This window comes from Pezoporus occidentalis, unplaced genomic scaffold (assembly GCF_034315485.1).
Source record: "Pezoporus occidentalis ecotype Australia unplaced genomic scaffold, CSIRO_AGI_Poc_V1 ctg38, whole genome shotgun sequence".
Lineage (NCBI taxonomy): Eukaryota > Metazoa > Chordata > Aves > Psittaciformes > Psittacidae > Pezoporus > Pezoporus occidentalis.
The window spans coordinates 3,260,966-3,280,156 of record NW_026915702.1 but is presented as its reverse complement, the minus strand read 5'-3'; the positions used below and the strand labels follow the sequence as shown (position 1 = coordinate 3,280,156).

The 19,191-nt window shown below is 37.6% G+C and overlaps 1 protein-coding gene across 4 annotated transcripts in view; it reads right to left on the bottom strand.

The window, feature by feature from the left end:
• The window catches only part of PCLO (piccolo presynaptic cytomatrix protein), a 358,200-nt gene that overhangs the window by 318,120 nt on the left and 20,889 nt on the right, over positions 1-19,191 (bottom strand). For all 4 annotated transcript variants that reach the window (XM_062631954.1, XM_062631955.1, XM_062631956.1 and 1 more), the window contains exon 3: positions 16,331-17,737. In XM_062631954.1, coding sequence (XP_062487938.1) covers positions 16,331-17,737 — 1,407 coding nt within the window. The remainder of the gene's footprint in view (positions 1-16,330; positions 17,738-19,191) is intronic.

Below are 19,191 nucleotides of genomic sequence, written 5' to 3'. Positions count from 1 at the left end.
GGATTATTTAGAGCTGAAGTTCTGCCATTAACAATGCCTGTGACAATGTGTGTGTTAAGGGTTATATGACAGGAAGATCAGATTGAAGAGCAGTCTCCCATCCCTTTCACCCCCATCTTTGATGTCCCCAACAATTCATGACACTAGCTGGAAGTGTCAGGGTCCTGAGCAAACCAACAGGCTCCAGTTGTCCTGCACAGTCTTAAACCATCTTTCTCTGCAAACCTTCTCTTTCCCTGTCCATAGGTTTAAGTACTTGGGTTAAAGTTAAACTCTGGCATACCCTAGCTGTGTAACCCTGGATGAGGTTTCTACAAAAGAGCTAAGCTGTGAAAAAACTGTGGTGAGAAGCTCCAAATAGGGCTTCTATCCATGTAGCCTCCATCCACTGGCTTGGGTACGGCATGGAAGCCTCTGCCTTGCTATAGATATGCTCACTTTGGTCATACCTTATTGACGTTGATCCTGCCCTGCTGACTTGTTTTCTTGGCTCAAACTCAAATCTGCCTTATGACTACAGGCTTTATTTTTGCAATCACCAACCAGTCCATTGGCTGAACTCTGTTACTGTCACCAAACCTTCTCTGCTTGTCCTGTTCAGACACTGTGGACTGCACACGTCATCAGTGAGGTCACTGTCTTGCTGTTGCCCTCAGCTCCCTTGTGACAGAGCCCAGTCATGTTGGCTGCTGACAGCAATTGACAAGTAAGGATTCAGTAGCATCAGTACTAATATAAATTGGAAGCAGAAACAATAAATGTGTATAGCACTGACTCAGACTCTTGGGCATCTTGTTGATCTATTCAGATTCAGCAATCTATGGAGCCATAGATCAAGTGCTGCTTCAAAATTTATGCCTTCAGAATTGCTTCAAAATGTCATTCCTCAAAATTCCTCCTCAAAAATCTGTATTTTTATGGTTTTTTTTTCCTCTTCTTGCAAGAACATGCATAGGCTAAAAACATGTTTAATATATGTCTTATATGAAACATGCTGTAATGTCTTCATATATAACCCCTCCTCTCCCCAGTTAAAGTGAAAATCTAATTGTACATTCAGGAAAGCTTGATACAAGATCCGAAAAGTACTGAGCAATCATCCAGAAGTGTCTATGATATACTTTTTTTATATTATTCAATTATGGGTATGTGACTAAAGTTTCTAATCATAAACAAATTACACATTTACAAAAGTTCTCCATCTATGCACTAAATCATTGCACATTGAAACAGAGCAGCACCATGAAAAAACAGCATGCATCACTTCAAGTGAATGTACCACATTATTCACCTTCCTAGAAGATTTCACTCATCATAATAGTCATTACTCAGGAAGAATGAAATTTGTCACCTACATTCCTATTAAGCTTTCTCTTTCTCTTTTAATAGCTCAATCAAGCAGACTGAGCTCCTTATAGGGTAAGTTACCTCTTCAAATGAGTGAAATGGCACGCACCATATCTGTAAGCAGAAGCCTGAAGTAGGTCAGATTACTCATAAGAAAGTTTATTATTTGCAAGACTAAGGCTTGAACAGTTAATTCCCAAAATTTCCTGAAAATTGTTGTTCAGGGTTCTAGTGCCATACCTTTGAACATACCTGGAAATAACTACTAACATGAGACAGTTTCTCACTTACCTCATCAGTTTAGAGGATGAAGCTAGGAAATCCTAAATGACACTAGGAAAGTATATCCATAGAGACAGAATGCAAGCAGTTAAACCAGTAATAAGTTCTGCTTCTGTTAGTTCTCAAGGCTGACCTGCTTCATTAACATCCTGTCAGACAATACTATCTACTAAAACCAAGAAACATATTTCTATCAATTTGAACAATCGCTACATGATGCTGATTGACCAGTTCTAGCCTCTCTGAAATCAGAGTCATTTCCAGCAACTCCTGAGAAGTAAAATAAGGAAAATGACATTTATCTTACCTATTTCATCAACTTTGAGACTCCTTTCCTCTAAAAGACGGCTCTTTCAAACTTTTACTTCAGTTACCTCTCAAATAGACATGAAAAATATGCTTTTCAGAGCTTGAGGAGTTTCAGCAGCACGACAAAAGTAAGATACATTCTTTCTGGTAGTGATGTCTACAAATGCCTTGCTCTTTTGCCACAGTTAGCTGACTAATGGGGTTTATCTTACAGTGGTTTGCAATCATTTTTTTTTTTTTTTTCCTGGTTTAGAGCTTTAATGCCTCCAAAAGGGGCTTAGATAGTGTAGAAGTCAGCAATAGAAATTCCTGATCAACAAGAAACATACAAACTCCAGAGACCCCAGGGAAAAAACATGATTAATTGAATTGCTCAATTTGTGACTGATGATTGAAACCCACTCCTGTGACCAACAATCTCTATGGCTATCTTTATCTTTGTAGGTCATGCATAATTTCAACATACACTGCTTTCATTTTCCTTACTTGAAATTATGTTGAGTGCTTATTTGCAATCTGAATCAAAACCTTATAAGAAATTAACTCTTGTATTCTTTCCTTCTAGGTCTTTAATTTTGTTATGCTCCTATAAAGCCTTCAACATCAAGCATCCAAACATTTAATAGATCAGAATTCTGGCATTTTTGACTGAACAAGGAAACAATTCCACCAAAATTAAAAAGAACTAGCAATAAGGGAAGGTAACAATTTACAGTCTTCATTGGAAACTAAATGGCTTACAAAACATACATATAAATCTTTGAATTAATCATTTGGAATGAGTCCTTGTACTCCCCTACATTTACCCCATCAAATACAAGAGTCTGCAATGTATTCTAACCAGCATAAAATGAAACCTTTAAAACATAATATGCAAAAATAGACACCATCTGCAGATACATAAGGAAGTGATACACAGTATGAAACTACGCATTTGAATTTCTGTACATGCCCATTATTTTTTATGATTCTAAGAATATATAGCATAAAGACTGAAGCCCCAAGCAAAATCATGACACAAATAATTTAAGACCCCTTTGTTTTATTACTTTCACAGAAATAATTGCATCTATCATATTCTACCATGCTGAAGTACTGGCTTCAGGTTTGGTACATTCAGGAGACAAAAAGAATATAACTGCAAAGAAATACACTTATATTAACAACTGATCTTATTACTTTTTATTACACTAACTTGCAAATAATCATCTTTCTGTCAGCACCTTCTTATTTCCACTTGTCTCGTTTCATTTCTCTTAATGCTTTAAAAAAATGGATCTTACTTTTGGTAATTAATTAAAATGAGATGTTCACATGTTTAACTTTACTATCAAGTGGAAAATAGGCAATGAGAATAACTCCTCTAGAATGGCTGAAAATAAAAGGTGGAGAGAAAAGAATGATTCTATAGCAGCGATAGTGTTTTGAACACAAAATTCAAGATGTATCTCTTCTCAGGTAGATTTAGTGAAACAGACTTAAAGTCATGCACAGAAATACAAGTGATGCCAAGGAAACAGCAGATGAGATCTGTCAACAGAAATAAATATTTTTATGTGAACAGAAACTGTACATGAAAGGTATGTTCAAAAATGTGAAAGGACTTAGAAGGCTTACCTGGGAAATTATTTGTTTCTAGCATCTGGTACCTGACCCTATTTTACCAGGAAGTACATATTTTGTACTTAGAAATTCAAAGTATAACCTTCTTAAAACAGTGCGAGTCTACTGGCATTCCTTTTCCTTTTTATTGAAGGAGTTGCATAAATAGGATTCTAACACATGAAGAAAGAAACCTGTGCAGAGAAAAACGATGTGCCATTGCAAGGACACCTTGACTTCTCTTGTTTTCTATTATACACATAAAAGGGTTAGTAGTGAAAGGAACTGAACGCTTTTCAATGCATTGTTCAATGATTCCTCACTTTTTACACAGTGTATGCAAGCAATAAGCAACTAATTAAAGGGATATTAATACCCTGCAATACACACAGAATTATTCCAAGTCATAAGGACAGAACTAATCAACCAGAATAAAGCAAACTGAGGAAACAAGCCATCCAAGTGTTGCAATCACTATCTTAGCTTTAGAGTTCAGAAAGAAAATTAGCACAAATTTCCCTATATATGGACTAAAAATTATAGCTTGCATGCTGATGAAGACATTTTCCCCTGACTCCTCTTGTAATTATAATGCAGCAATAATTGTTTGCTACTGATTATCAATAACATGCAGAAAAAGTGGAATTTATAATATTAGCTTTAGTAGAATTTCATTTTAGTGATGATACGTCAATTCTGATGTCATATCCCCAGATTTGAAATGCAAATGGCTACTCTTGAATAGGAGGTTTAGATCAAAAACATACAGACTATGTGCTAGTAGAAAATTATCAGCTGCATACAGACAAGTCATACAAACAAAACATTATTTAAGTCTCACTCTGAGGGCAGTGAGACACTGGAAGAAGTTGTGGCTGTTCCATCCCTGAAAGTGTTCAAGGTCAGGTTGGATGGGGCTTTTAGCAACCTGGTCTAGTGGAAGGTGTCCCTAGCACAGGACCTGGCAGGAGGCTGGAAGTGGATTATCTTTAAGGTCCCTTCCAGCCCTAACCACAATTATATAAACCCTATTAGAATATAGGGATTAACAATTTTTATATACACAGAGGCTCAAAAATAGATCTTTACTGAATAAATTTTAATTTCAGCATACTTCATAGGTCTGTAAATTTCAAGGTAATTTTTAAGGCCTCATATTTTACAATATGCATACAGCATTTCAAGATGCAACAAGTTCTGCAACTGGAAAATCAGTTACTAAGTTACTTAATTAACCCTGCATTATTTTTTTTTCTCTCCCACTTGAGCAAAAAGAGACACTTAAAATAATGAAAATCTTTATGTAAAAGATGACAAGAGGAAGAAGCCCCACAAAGTAAATAAAAGAGAATAGTACAGGTAACTCTTTCAGCATGTATGAAGAGGAGGCTGATTTAGGAGGAGGAGAAAGTAGAAAGCAGTGTTTAGCTGAACTGATTTGATTATAAGTATTCCAGACATAAAGATCAGGTGCAAAATTCAATTCTCGGAACATGCTGTGAAATTTTTGCTTGGATTCTGTTCTAAACTTTCTTTCCCTTCGAAACAGTACCTATACCTTTTACTGCTAAACTGTTAATATAACTTGGAGAGGTCAATATACACCTGCCATGGATAAGATCTGCTAGGACATACTTTTGTAGAGATATCACAGTAATCAGAAATTTGCACTTTATACCTTTGGCTACAATCATCATTTTCATGAAGTCCACTTATGTGGACTAATGGACAATTTAATGTTTGTACCCCTTGAAGTGAACTGATCAGCATTTCCTCTGGACCTCATCCCCTTCAAAAACATTTATCAGTTAACAATTATGAGCCAGGTTGGATGAGGTTTTGAGCAACCTTGTCTAGTGGAAGGTGTCCCTGCCCATGGCAGGGGGCTGGAACCAGATGATGTTTAAGGTCCCTTCCAACCAAAATTCTATGTTTCTATGAATTGTGTTTACAGCAAAGTGCTTCACTGCATGCCGTCAGCATGGTGCTAATAAGACATAAAGCGCGTTCTGTGCCCTTGAGTATAGTATGAGACTTAGGGGTGGCATGAGGCAAAAGACATACTTGGATACCTGGAGCATCCTGGGCTGTATTAGTTAAAATAGAAGGTGTAGGGGGGTGATTATTTCCCTGCACTTGGTACCAGTGGGAGAGTGCTGTGCCCAGTTCTGGGCTCCCCAGTACAACAGAGACATGGAAATACTGTAGCAAGTCAAGTACAGAGTCATGAAGATGATTAAGAGACAGAAGCATCACTCATACAATGAGAAGCTGAGAGAGCTGGAACCAGATAAAACAAACTTGGAGAAAAGAAGGCTCAGAGAAGTCTTCTCAGTGTGTATAATGAGACTTTAGTACCAATACAGGTACTAAAGACAGTAACATCATCAAATGTATCTTCATTTCATCCTGGAAAGACAATCAGGAGTAAACTCAAATGCGCCCAAGGAAATCACCAAGGAAAGTACATCATGCCTTAGATCAATTGTTCCAAGAACACTTGGAACAAGCCAATTCACCATATAGATATGTGTTAAAGCTGAACTATTCTTGATTCCAATTACCAACAAGATACAGAAGAAAGGAGGGGGACGGAAGTGCATGAATTTTATTGAAGCCTTCAGTTAAGACTGTAACTAATTATAACACATTATGGATTCAAAAAAAAGTTCCTTTAGCTACACTGTGCTTTAGGCCTCACAAAAAAAGCACTGACTGGATTTCTTTATTTCAAGGATGACACAATCCTTAAGAGGTCTGGAGAAAAAGCAGCACAGCTAAAATATTTTAAAGGATGCCAAAATAAATGAGAGATTCTGTTTTGATCAGGAGAGCCTTCTGCTGATAGGTGATACAGAATTAAAATGGTAGCACTCTGTGTTTAGAGGTCTGGGATAACAGTGTAATAGAGTCCCAGCTATACTGGGCACACGAGTTTAAGAAAATCACTACACAGCACAATACAAGTGCTCTTGGCTCAGACATGATTCAGGACAAAAGAAAAGCACATTGTAGGTCAGCACAAATGTGTACGTAGAGAAGCCTGAAAAAGAAGTAGCTCTGTTTTACTTGTTCTGTAATGAGTCCAAAGTCAATGCATTCACATCTTGCAAATATCAGACCATGACATCAACCCTGAGCCACTTTAAGTATATTCAAAATATAATTTCTTTCTAAAAAAATCTAAGTCAAACCTTTGCTTCCTTCAGAATTCTTGCCTTTGTGTAGCTACAATTAAACATCACAAAATGCAAATACTTTTTGAGAGATAGTGATGGAATCCAATGTCCAGTTCTGACTATAAAAGGGGAAAACAATTCTATTAGAAGCCACCAAAAACACTACCCAAAAAGTACAGCATGTTGAAACTTCACTGGTTTAGCCAATTTTCAGGGTAAAATAGACTTTTTATCAAACAAAATATTCAGTGCATATTTCAATACAAAAATATTTAAGAATATCAAGTACTTCAAATATTCCCTTTTTTCCCCTCAACTTTAAATCTAAAAATGAGAAGAGAGCCTCTGAAGTAGGGTGTGTGCTTAGGTTGGTTTTTATGTGATACATCAGAGTTCAATGTTTCAGTGAAAATCCCAGTTGAATTTCTGTGGGAAAATAATATTAATATTGAAATTTAAGGGTTGGTGTGTTGGAATGGGGAATAGGAACAGGTATATATGAAAGCTTTTCCAGACAGTAAAGGACTCAATGTCATGCTCTAAAGATAGTTACTAACTAGGATCTTCATGACAGTAGACATGAGTTTGTCAGCATTCAAAAAGAAATATGTATCTTTATCTATTCTATGAAAGAGAAGATACAAAACTTCAGATTAACTATAAAAGTGCACTTCAAAAAAAAATCAGAGATTCATATTGACAACAACTGATGAGGATCAGAGTCAGGTCATCATATTGACTGCCATTGCAAATGTGTGCAATTACAAGAATGTCATTAGTAAACAAAACAAAAAAAAATTACACCAATATACTCCTTATGGATGGGTCAGGAAAATGTTCAGAAATCTCAAAAAAATGTTGAAAGATTATAAATTCGCAGTTTTTAACCCAATTATCCAGTTAACTGCTAGGACACAAAATTTCCTCAAAAAAAAAAAAATTAAGTAGCTACATTCATTAAAATTATATATTTAAGGTCAGGATTTCTATGCTCAATTTCTAATCTCTGTACTTGACAATTGGGCCATTTCCAATGTAAAGGTTGTTTGCTAAGGAAAAGCAAAACAAATAAATAAATAAACCCGAACCTAAATAGAAATACTAAACACAGAAGACCACCATATGGTCTTTCAAGTCTTGTCCTTAGAAGCCTACGTTACCTCACTAAGTAATTTCATTAACCTCCAAAACACAGATGGAAAACTAATATACCTTATCATTCTTCTGAGTGAGTGTTCTAGTCTGATACAGCCCAGTAGCTTACAAGTCTTTTTCCAGTGACTGCAAAACTGTATTATTTCCCCCTCCCTGACTCAACAGCATTCTGTACAAAATTCAGTTAGAATATTTTAGAGGCCACTAATCCCCCTCTTCAGCATCAGTCTATGACCTCCTGCTTCAAATGCAGCTAGACAGCATCTCAAACAGCTTACTGGCATGAATCTAATCTCCTTTCCACAACTATATAAGCACTTAGGTTCCCCTCAACTTCAATCCTTACTCTTTGTGAAGAGTAACTGATGGAGAAATCAATTTAATAGATAAGTAATATTAAAGCTAAAGCCAGGTTTGTTCTCATTCTGGTCCACTCAACCATATGCATTTCAGAAATAGTAAAAATAATTACTGGCTACTGTCATTTTAAATGACACCTTCTTCCCATTACTCGGAGAGAAGCAGTATTGTGTAGCATATGGAACAGAAATCAGAAAACTGCCCCATTTCACTCATTTCTTCTCTTTCTTTATATTTCAAGGTTTAATTAATTATTTTTACTTCTGGTCACACTCCATGCAAGCAGCTACAATCAATTGCAAAATGCCTTCAATTACACTTGTGCAATCCGATTAAATTTAAAATCACCACAGAGCAGCGTCAAACTATTTTTAGATCTGTTTCATGCAAAATTTTGATGTTTCTTTACTAACATACTGTCATGGTGTGGAAACATTGGCCTTTTGGTCAGCAAAAGCATGACATGAACTTTTTTAAACATATGCAGCAATTGGAGCTATTAACTGCCATAACACCATGAACAGTTTGATTGTGCAAGAAAGAAGAACATAAAATGCATGCAAGTGTTTAAATTTACAGTATATTCTCTTTCCAGAATTTTATTAAATAATTAAATATCTACCTGTCCTAGTAATTCAAATATTGCATTAACAAATATCCAGTGAAAACTATTCTAAGATATATAATATCCTCAGAGATCATTCAAAAATGCTATTGTAGAATTTGCTCCTAGAAAGAGCACCAGCTCTTCAAATGGCTGGAATAAAAAAAAAGAACATAATTTCATTTGCAGCTCCCCCTATAGCGAATTTATCATTCCAAACCAATATAATGGTTCTGATAAAAGGCAAATCATAGAATCACAGGCTGGTTTGGGTTGGAAGGAACCAATTTTTTTTATTTTTATGATCACAGAAGTTTTTGACACTGTCTGCACACATCATTACTGTGATCAGATAAGTAAATAAGGTCTTACTGAGGTATCTCAGCCTGGCACCAAAAGAAAATTGAGGCACTTACCATCTATTAGATTTTGTCTGCTTGCTTAACAAAATCTGGAAGTGGGGCAGAATATTTCAGACTCATTGGGTCTTTAAATTTACTAGGTTTGACACCAATATTTAGTCTCTAATTAAGCATTTCTGTTTCTCAGTAAAAAATGAACAGAAATGTATTCTTCTGTAACATAAAAGACAAAATAAAATTTCCTTAACAAAATACAGTCTATTTAAAATATTATTACACAGTTCACAAAAAAAAAAAAAATTGGATGCAATTAATATAAGCTTAGCTTTCAGAAGACATCTTCCTCACTTAATAATGGGACACCAGCCAAATTTCTAATGAAATAATGGAGAAGAAAATCACCTGGCTCAAAGCCAGGTCAGTAATTTTCCTGATTATCTGTTTCAGATTTGTGACTCCAGCCTGACCCTCTCTAATACACTAGTCTATAAACTGCCTGATTTTCCTAATGGCACAGGAAAAAGTAAACCACGCACACGAATCCGTACTGAAAGCTTTGTGTTAATCGTTCACCTACACATTTAATGTTTCAAAGGTTCAAAGACATCTGGAGATGGAATACATTTACATAGGGTAAAGACACAATTGCATTTGAATTCCAACTGGATGAGGAAAATAGCCAGCTAGACAGGAACTTTTTATTTATCCATCCTTGGAGTTCTCCGGTCTGAGAGGTAATCTGCAGACTTTTAAAGGCCAGAATAAAGAGAACAAACAGCAGACAATTAATCATGATAATAGTGCTTCCAAAGGTCACATTATCACTTTGAGCAATGATACTAATCTTTTTCATTACTCCAATTTAATTCCTGGGTTGGGGGGAAGGAATCCCTAATTTTATTGTCATAATTACAGGAGAAAAAAAACAACCAAGAATGCAGTCTTGTAGCTAATGCCTTGACTAGTAACCCTGGAGATCTAAGAAGCCTTGCTTCCAAATAATGTATCATGATCATCACATCCCATCAGTAACCATCAGAATCTGACTGCCAAAACCATGAAACTGTATTAGTGTCTAACTTGCTTTGGACCAAGCAGCCCTACTAAAATGCAAGACATCTATCTGTTCAGAGAAACTTGTGAGAAAGTAAGGATGCTTACATTTCCCTCTACAGTGACAGGGAATTCAAACAAAATCATCACAGGACATCTATTAATTAACTTATGTGGATGCAGTGGCTTACTCTTGGCTTCAGGCCCTCTGCTGCAACTCGAAGTGCAAACTCATGGGGTCTTGGAGGAGACAGGGAGACAAGAAGCTTGGCTGTAGCATCCCCTGAGCTGAGGACGGGAGTCCTAAAGTCACACATCTATTTGCAGATCTATATTTTGCATACAATATTACTGGAGAACAAATAAACTCAACATACCACCACACTGTACTTGACCATGAACAAGCTGTTTTATTATTATTATTAAATAAAGTAGCCTGACATATCTAATGCCAAACAGTACTGCCTCTAGGCGAACTATTTGCAAGACATGCCAAAATCCCAAAAGCAGCTTCATCCAGCATCTGGATTTTAAAGGGATTTAAACAGAATCTAGACACTACTCAAAAGGAATGGCTCAAGCCATGTGCAGAAGACAGAAATTCAGGCCTCTAGAGAACCATCAGGTCAAAGTAGGGCGTTCTGGAATACAGCTTCAGCTGAGGCATCAGAGAAGGACAGAAGCTCCTAACACATACTTACAAGTATCATGGACAAGTCCCTGTCTTTAAGAATTTAAATACCTCTGCAAATATGAATACCAGAAGCATAACTGTTGATGAAGCTTAAGCTCTTCGTCCTTATTTCAAAGGTGATTTCAGGCACTACATTTTTTTTACATATTTATTGTGTTTAATTTTTACTAAACCATCCATCAAAGGGTAATTCCATATTAGCCCTCCCATTCTGTATATACACAATAGATGTGCTTTACATCTACTAAATGGAAGAGGTGAGTTGTTCTGCTGTTAAAAATCTTCCCATTTAAATGTTGTTTCTATTATGGATATTGAATTAAACAGAAGTAGGATACCTCATTTAGAGTTAATTTAATTCTGACAGTCAGGAAATGCAGTGGGGGTTTTATCACCTAACATACACTCTGTCTTTCAATGACAGATTTCATCTTTCAAAACAATTATTAGTGGTAGTTTTAACATTTTCTCAGTTATAAAGACTTATCATTTAAAGGATGAAGTTTCCATAAACTTTGGTGAATACATTGTGTTAGCCTATTATGTTCTGTACTATTTGGTTACAGTTATAAAACAATAACTGCATTCGCTTTCTTATAATCAAAATTTTAAAAGGAGCTTTAAATACAACAGGAGAGGGAAAAGGCAGAGAAGATAAATTATGCAACTGGAAAGAGTGGTTGTTTTTCTTTTTGTATCTTAAGTGCAAATCCTTCTTCAGTGTGTTTCCCAGACACCATCTGTTTCCAAAACTATTCATCACCAAACATAACATAGGAACTCCCAATAAGAGTTAAACCTGCTAATCTGCAGAATGGCCTGAACTTTCTCAAATAGGAGGAATACCATACTGCAGAGTTGTTAAGAAATTAAAGAGAGGCAATATGTGTCACTTCAGATGATGCAGTACCCCACTTTAGGGACTTTCATTAGATATTCATAGGTGGTTCATTACTTTACAATGTTCCTGCACACTTGCTTTATGAAGTCCAAACTACATTTGGGCCTTCAATAGCAGGGTACATTCCACTCTGGATAGGTTTGTTTGGGGTTTGTTAATTAAAGGCTACTATTAAAACCTGAAGGAAGGATCACACCTGCTGAAGGCCTCACTTCATTTGCAATTATTTATCAGTGAAAGACTGACCAAACAGAAGCTGTCAGAACTATCCACATCAGGGGCCCACTTGTGCCAGTACCCTTTCTACAGGGTTTTAGGAGGAGGTGCAAGAACTCAATATGTATTCAGGTATATGACATCATGACATGACAAGAGAGTTCCTTTCAGCTTCAGAGAGCCTTATATAAGTTCCAAACGCTAACTATTTATTGTCACTTCTAGAAGTTCTTGCTGGAAGCACAAGGTACTGTTTTTAACCTGTTTACCCTATCAAGTTTAATGATAGCACTGTGCTTACTTACAAAATGAGTTTATCTTTTTGCTTTTCCCTCTCTCTCTAGTGTGTGTGGAGAAGTATTTAGTTTGGTCTAATAAGTAACAGTGGGAAAATCATCAGAAAAATATCTGAATTCTTCTGGTGAGTTATACACCCCAAAAAAAAAAAAAAAAATCCATGATATAAGAATATGGATTGGACAGGCACCATTGAGGTAATTGTTTATAGATTCCTGCTATCATATCCACATGTCAAACAATTTCAGACAGACTATATTCTCTGTAATAAACGTTAAGAAACATCACTCCCTATGTGAAATTGCTTATATCATCTATTCTGTTCACATCTCTTACATCTTTTCCAAACAAGAAATCCTTAGCAAGCCTGAGATGTCTTTTCTGTCCTTCCCCAGTCCTCCCTGTCCTTCTTCAGTGAAAACAACCCTCACCTTTCTGTAGACCCAATAATTTATTTCACACAGTGGAACATTCTTTACTTCCAAGTACCTTCCCAGATAATTTTATAGCTATCAGTACACGAAAAAGTGCTCCTGTTGTTCCCTTAGCAGTTCTATTACATTAAAACATTAGCACATTCGCATGTACACACATTTTGAGATCTTTCTGTTCATGTGACTCCACTAAGATGTTATTCTTTCTCATTCCCCATACAGATTCTACAAATATGGGTATCTTAGTTTTCCTTAGGTTAGTTTTTAAATCTTTTTATTTTACTACTACATTAATTCATCACAGGTTCTATATTCCTGACCCTGCTGCCTCAAGATACTTAATTACATTATAAGCAACCATCTCTGCTTCTGTTCAGTATTCCAAACAGCTTCACTGAGCTTTAAATGCACAAAATGGTCGTTGTCACACACTTAATTTCTGGCTTTGGCAGTTGTGATCTTGTGCTTTGTTGCTAAAAATAGAGCTGCTTCCAACTACCTGAGCTGGAAAGCTAATTACAGAGCTGGTAAACATTGATCCTCCCTATTGAGCAAATGGCAGAATAAAGAGTCTGCTAATGCACTAGGGCTCACATAGTCCTGTGGGTCTTTGAAATCTATCAAGTGTCATTTATTTAATCATTTGTAGTTGTTTGCTTCATGGATAAATTACTATTTAAGTAAATAACTGTTTGACTGTTGGATCAACAAATCAGGGAGAAATAGAACAATCAGCACATTTTTGGAAAAAATATTCTAGCCTAATTCTCAAATCAGAATAATTTCATTGAAGTAAATAGCATGTTGCTGATTTAGACTAGGTAAAAGCCTAGGTATCTTATTTCCTGCAGCAGAGGGGTTCTTAGAGGACTGACTCTTTGCAGCAGTTTAAAGACTTTTTCTTGAGAGTTATTTCTGTCACATGCAGGCAAGAACAAACAACTGTTCCTTCTTCCCTTAAAAGTACTCAGCTGTGTGTGCAGTACAGCAGCATGATGTCTGGAAGACATTCCCTGCTGGAAGACATTCAGGTAGAAGTGTCCATAGAGTTTAAATGCTCCTTTATGTTTGTTAATGTAATGCTGGTTTCCCTGCTCCACAGGACTGATTCTTACCATATAGCCCAATGCAAGCTTCGTTGGTAGGTTTCAACCATCACTCAGTCAATAAAACTCAACTTATTTTCAGCCATTGCTGAGGCAACGTATAGATAATACATAAGCAACTCTTATAATCACTGTGATATAGCTGCACCCCCTAAGCAAAACTATAAAATACCTGTTACATTTGTTCACACATAACACTTTCTGGGGCCAACATGAAATGTAGCCTTTTGGAATTATTGTTTTCTTTGAATACTGAATATAGAATGACATAATTAGGAAGAAATCCACAGGAAACACAACTTTTTAAAAGCATTTCTATTTCTCCTTCCTAACCCTCCCCAAAAATGGAGGCAAGTAAATACAACCTCCAAGACTGTACTCAACAGGTTAGAAAATTTTGGTGGAGAAAAAGAGTACATTAGTGAGCATAAACTATTTGCCATTATCAGTAACAGCTGTATACTATACACAGTGTATACAAGGGTCTCTGTGCAGGGACCAGTTGCTGTCTGAGGTGAATTACACAGCTCATTTGGGACAGGAGAGGATGAGCTCCCTCTTCTGTCTCTCATCTTCATGAAAAGGAAAGTCAAGTTGTCCTCAAACCTGAAGCCAAGCAAACCACCTCCTGTTGTGAAGGAAAAGCAGTTTGCCAATTTTTAGCAAAAATGATAGGAAAAAGGTAAGAAGGTAACTGTGGACAGAGGTGAAAATGTGTAGCATAAGGAAGAAGAAAATGCAAAAAGGATCCAAAAACAAGGTAAAGAAAGGCATGAGGAAGACAGACTACAGTGATGGGAAAAGAGAAACAGGTTTGCTGACTTCTCATCTTAAACAGAAGAAATACAGAGTATTGCACACTACAAGGCAGTCCCACACCATCACACCTAAGTAAACTCAGAAGTCAATTCAGGTACCAGGACTTGCGTAGTTGTCATTTTAGCACAGTATTTAACCTGAAATAACACATCTCGTTTCCATGGTATTCTGCGTTTGCATGCTAGAGTGCCTCTGGAGAAAGTCATACGCATTTTTCATATTTGTGTCTATGTGCATGCATGTGTGTGTATACATATGTGTGTGTATGGGGCAGGAGGCTGGACAGTGATGAAAGAACGTGTGTGTGACTGATGTAATTCAGTGCATAAGCAACATTAAAAGTCAACTGAATCCTGGTTTTTAATCACTGATCAATCTTCCCATATTTTCAGACTTTTCTCTCTAACCTAAATGACCACAAAGACAACTGACTACGTATTCCTAAATTAGATAAAATGTGCTTGTTATTGTAGGATAAATGGCTTTCAAATGACAGCATATTCCAGAAAATAATCCACAAATAAAGCATATGCAGATAACATAAGCAGTATTTTCCCTGCATCTTGGTATTTCTCCAAATGTCTGTTCTCCCCTTAAGGCAGAGACGTGATAAACTTTAACCCTATGAACCATTTCTAATCTATTCTTTCAGATTTCAAAGACACGACTTTGACAGCCTCTTTCCTCATGCGCTGCACGGACCAACCTACACATTTAAATTACTCACGAGTATTTTTAGGTGGTCTGCTTCTGCTGAGTTGAACTTGACAAACTGACAGGGCAAGTAAGATGCGCCTCTGTTAATCTAGCATAAAGTTTCCCATCCTCTTGGCAAAAAAAAAGTACAAGAAAGAAAGGGAGGGTAAAAACGCGGAATGTGAGGGAACTGTTAAAAGCAAGTTGCTTAATTCTTTAAACATAAGTTGGCCTTACTGGATCTGTCTTGGACAATCATGGAAAAGGCATTTTCAAACTCATACTCCATAATGAATGAAATGTCTTTTTGAACATTACATTATTTGCACCAAAAAATTACATATTTCACCACACAGGTATTGTGTGGTGAAATTCAAGCTTCCTAACGGGTACATCAGCATGTGCAACAACTCCAGAGACAGAATGAGATTAATGGAATAAATTAGGGATATATTTAACGGAGAGAATAGGAATAATTAAATAATTAAGCATTAACACCTTCCTTCATTCAATAATTGTCTGAATTGAGGGCATTGATTAGAAGCACACATTAACATATAATACTGAAGCACATGAAAAAGAACCTTATCCCATGGTAGACTGAAAGTACAGTAGTCTGCTGCAGCACCAATTGCAAAACAGTTCATAACTACAATTACCTGCTTTTGCCTCAAAAAGCTAGCAACCACCTATACCAGACTCCCTTAACCTGAAGAAAGTTCATTTGATATAGTTTCTAACTACTGACCAAGTTTCATTCAACAGAGATATTTAAAGCCCTCAGATGATGAAACATTCAAATCCTCCAATATTTCAAATTCAGTAGCTAAAAATCAGCTACAGATTGGTCTTCACAGCACAGGGAGCCTGCGAATAGGAACATAGGGTAAATACAGACTCCATCATCACCTTACCTCTGCTATATGCGGCATCGGGTTAAATCCACAGAGATTGCAGACAACTTTCTTGCACTCTGTACATGTATTAAAGTTGGGGGGATCCTTAGAACCAATATTTAGTCCAGTTTTACAAAGGGGACAAGACTCTTTAGGCTGGCTGGCTTTCTCCAGTTCTGACAGCCCAGCAGGTTTCTTCACTTCAGCAGCCTGAGGCTTGCTATCTTTAGCCAAACCAGGTTTCTTTTCTAAATCAGACCCTTTCGCTGCTAAAACACCATCCGCTTTTGATGGCTCTGGTTTTTCAGTCATAGGAGGCTTGGCTTCTCTCTTCAGAGGAACAGCTTTTGGAAGAGGCTGAGCCTGACCAGCCTCTTTAGGGGCTGCCTGAGAGGCTAGAGGCTGTGACGGAGGCTGAGGCTGTTTCACTGAAGGACCAGGTGCAAGGGGGGCTGATGTCTGAGACCCCGGCTGACCAGCTGTGGAGATTAAATTTGAGGCCTGGCTAAAGATGGAAGCTCCAAATCCAAAGAGTTTCCCAGTAACTGTTTCTTGTGGTGTTGTAGGCTGAGGCTTAGGGGCATCAGTGATGCCTCCCAGATTAAGGCTGAAACGCCTTGGCTGCTCTGGAATTTTCTGAGGCGGCTGAGGTTGAGGTGCCGGCTGGGCTGGCACTGGCTTGGGACCCGCCCCTGCCTGTGGTCCCTTGGGAGACGGTTTGGTATCAGGCTTTGGGGATGGTTTTGTTTGTAACTTCTTAGGATCATCCTTTTCTTGTGTTGGCTCAGCAGGCTTTTGAGTTTTAGCATCTGGTCTAGCCCCAGGCTGAGATGCAAGCTTGGGATCTGACTTCTGCCGAGACACTTGTGGAAGAGGTTTGGAATCTGTTTTGTCCACAGCTGGCTGTGTGTCCTGTGGCAGCTTGGCAAGCTCTGGCTTTGGGGAATCTACCATTTTCTGTTGAGCTGGTGGAGGTCTGGGACCTGCTGAATCCTGTTTCGTTCCTGGTGCTGCAGAGGTAGGCACAGTGTCTGCTGTGGGCTTCTGTATACTGGGTTGTTTTTGCTTATCTTCAGCCTGTGGTGGCTTGGCCTGATCAGACTTTGGAGTAAGATCTATTTGCTGGGAGGTCTCAGTTGGCTCGGCACAGGGCTGTTTTGATTTTACAGGGGGAGACCCAGCCAAGGAGGGTTGCTTTTTCTGTGGCAGGGGTTTCTTCGATTCTGCCAACTGAGAAGGATCAGGTTTTGGAGAAGCATCTTTATTTTGGGCTGGCTGTGGCTGGGGAGATGGTTTAGCTGGTGAAGATGGAATGGGTGTCTTCTGTTTGGGTGGAGGTGGCTGTGGCCTGGGACCATGACCTGGTGCTAGGTCACCACCTAATGCTCTTTGCATCTGGCAGTTTAAACAGAGCCATTCACTAATCTGCAGAAAAACAAAATTAAAAATTAAGGGTATTATTAATAAGACAGAGTTAATAAAATCAACATAATAATAGGCTATTCTAGTGGCTGCAATGGCTTGATGCAATCTTGCAAACCCGCATGCAAAAAGGGAGAAATATTACAACCGATACTGTTTTGTGGTTACCATGCCCAAAGGATCTTTCCATTCTTCTCCACATTCCTGTGATTCAAGCTATCACTGAACCCATGCTTCTAATGACTTCACAGTCAGTTTACACACAGCTGAATACTGGAGGATTAAAAACCCAGCAGAATGAAAACATGCACTGGAATTTCATGGGACCCAGAAGTGATTCATTTACAGCAATGATTTGCCAGAATAAAGACAAATACTGCTGAAACAGTTTGCCATATCAAGACTGCTGACAGAAAACAATAATCAGAATTAAAACACAGTAAATGCATAAATACCTTTAAGAATACATCTATCAAGCTCTTCATACAGCCTATGGTTTTGATAATGGTTTAAATTACAGAGCAAAGTATTGGCAGTAAACACGCATCCAATGAATTGGACACAGAAGTGTGTTAATGGACATCATACATTACACAGACTTATACTTTACCACCCATTTCAGAAGGCAAGTCTTCATTTGGAATCAGTGAGGAGCTTTGCCTAAGCCCTGATGGTGAGCCATAATCAAGTTTCCCAACATTTTCCTTTATTATTAAAAGATGATCCCAAGTTAATTACTGTACACCTGTACACAATGGACCCCTCTTTTCAGGAAGGGACAGGTAATGTAGTTTCCTATGTTTCTCATCAATTTTAGTATCTCACAACTTTAAAACATTTTTTTCTCCTTCCCAAGAAGTATTACAAGAGAGAGAAAATATATTTTCTAATAAGATATAAGAAAACAATAATCCTAAGCGGTCATCCCTACCTTTGCTTTTGTAAAGCTTCACAGTCTTGATGAGGGATCAAACAGGCTAAAGCAACATGTGGTCAGGAAGAATCACATGCTATTCTCCACATTTCTATTGCTAGCAGGAACCTTATAGGCAGCAAAAATGCCATTCAATGTGCCACGGAGCCCCATGGCCCTACACCTGCAAGTAGATACTACATGCAAATAAAGATTTTTCCTGTGTAATATCAAAGCTCACTGCAAGAAAAGAACTCTGAGGTCACAGACTGGGGCAATGAATTCATAATCTTGATGTGCTTTGCCAGCTGGCCTTCTAGCAGCAAAAAATTAAGAGATGCAGCTCCTTACACAGTTATTCCAGTTATTCTGATAAACATGGTATATACACATTCTAGAGTATGAGCTCGCTATTGCTAACAGCTTCCCAAAGAGATGCTCAATTTTGGACCCAGCTGTAAGTTCACAGGAATCAAGTTACCATTCATAATAATGCTGCTTTTAGCTCCCATTTTCAGCGTAATTTCTTCAGATTGTTTAAACA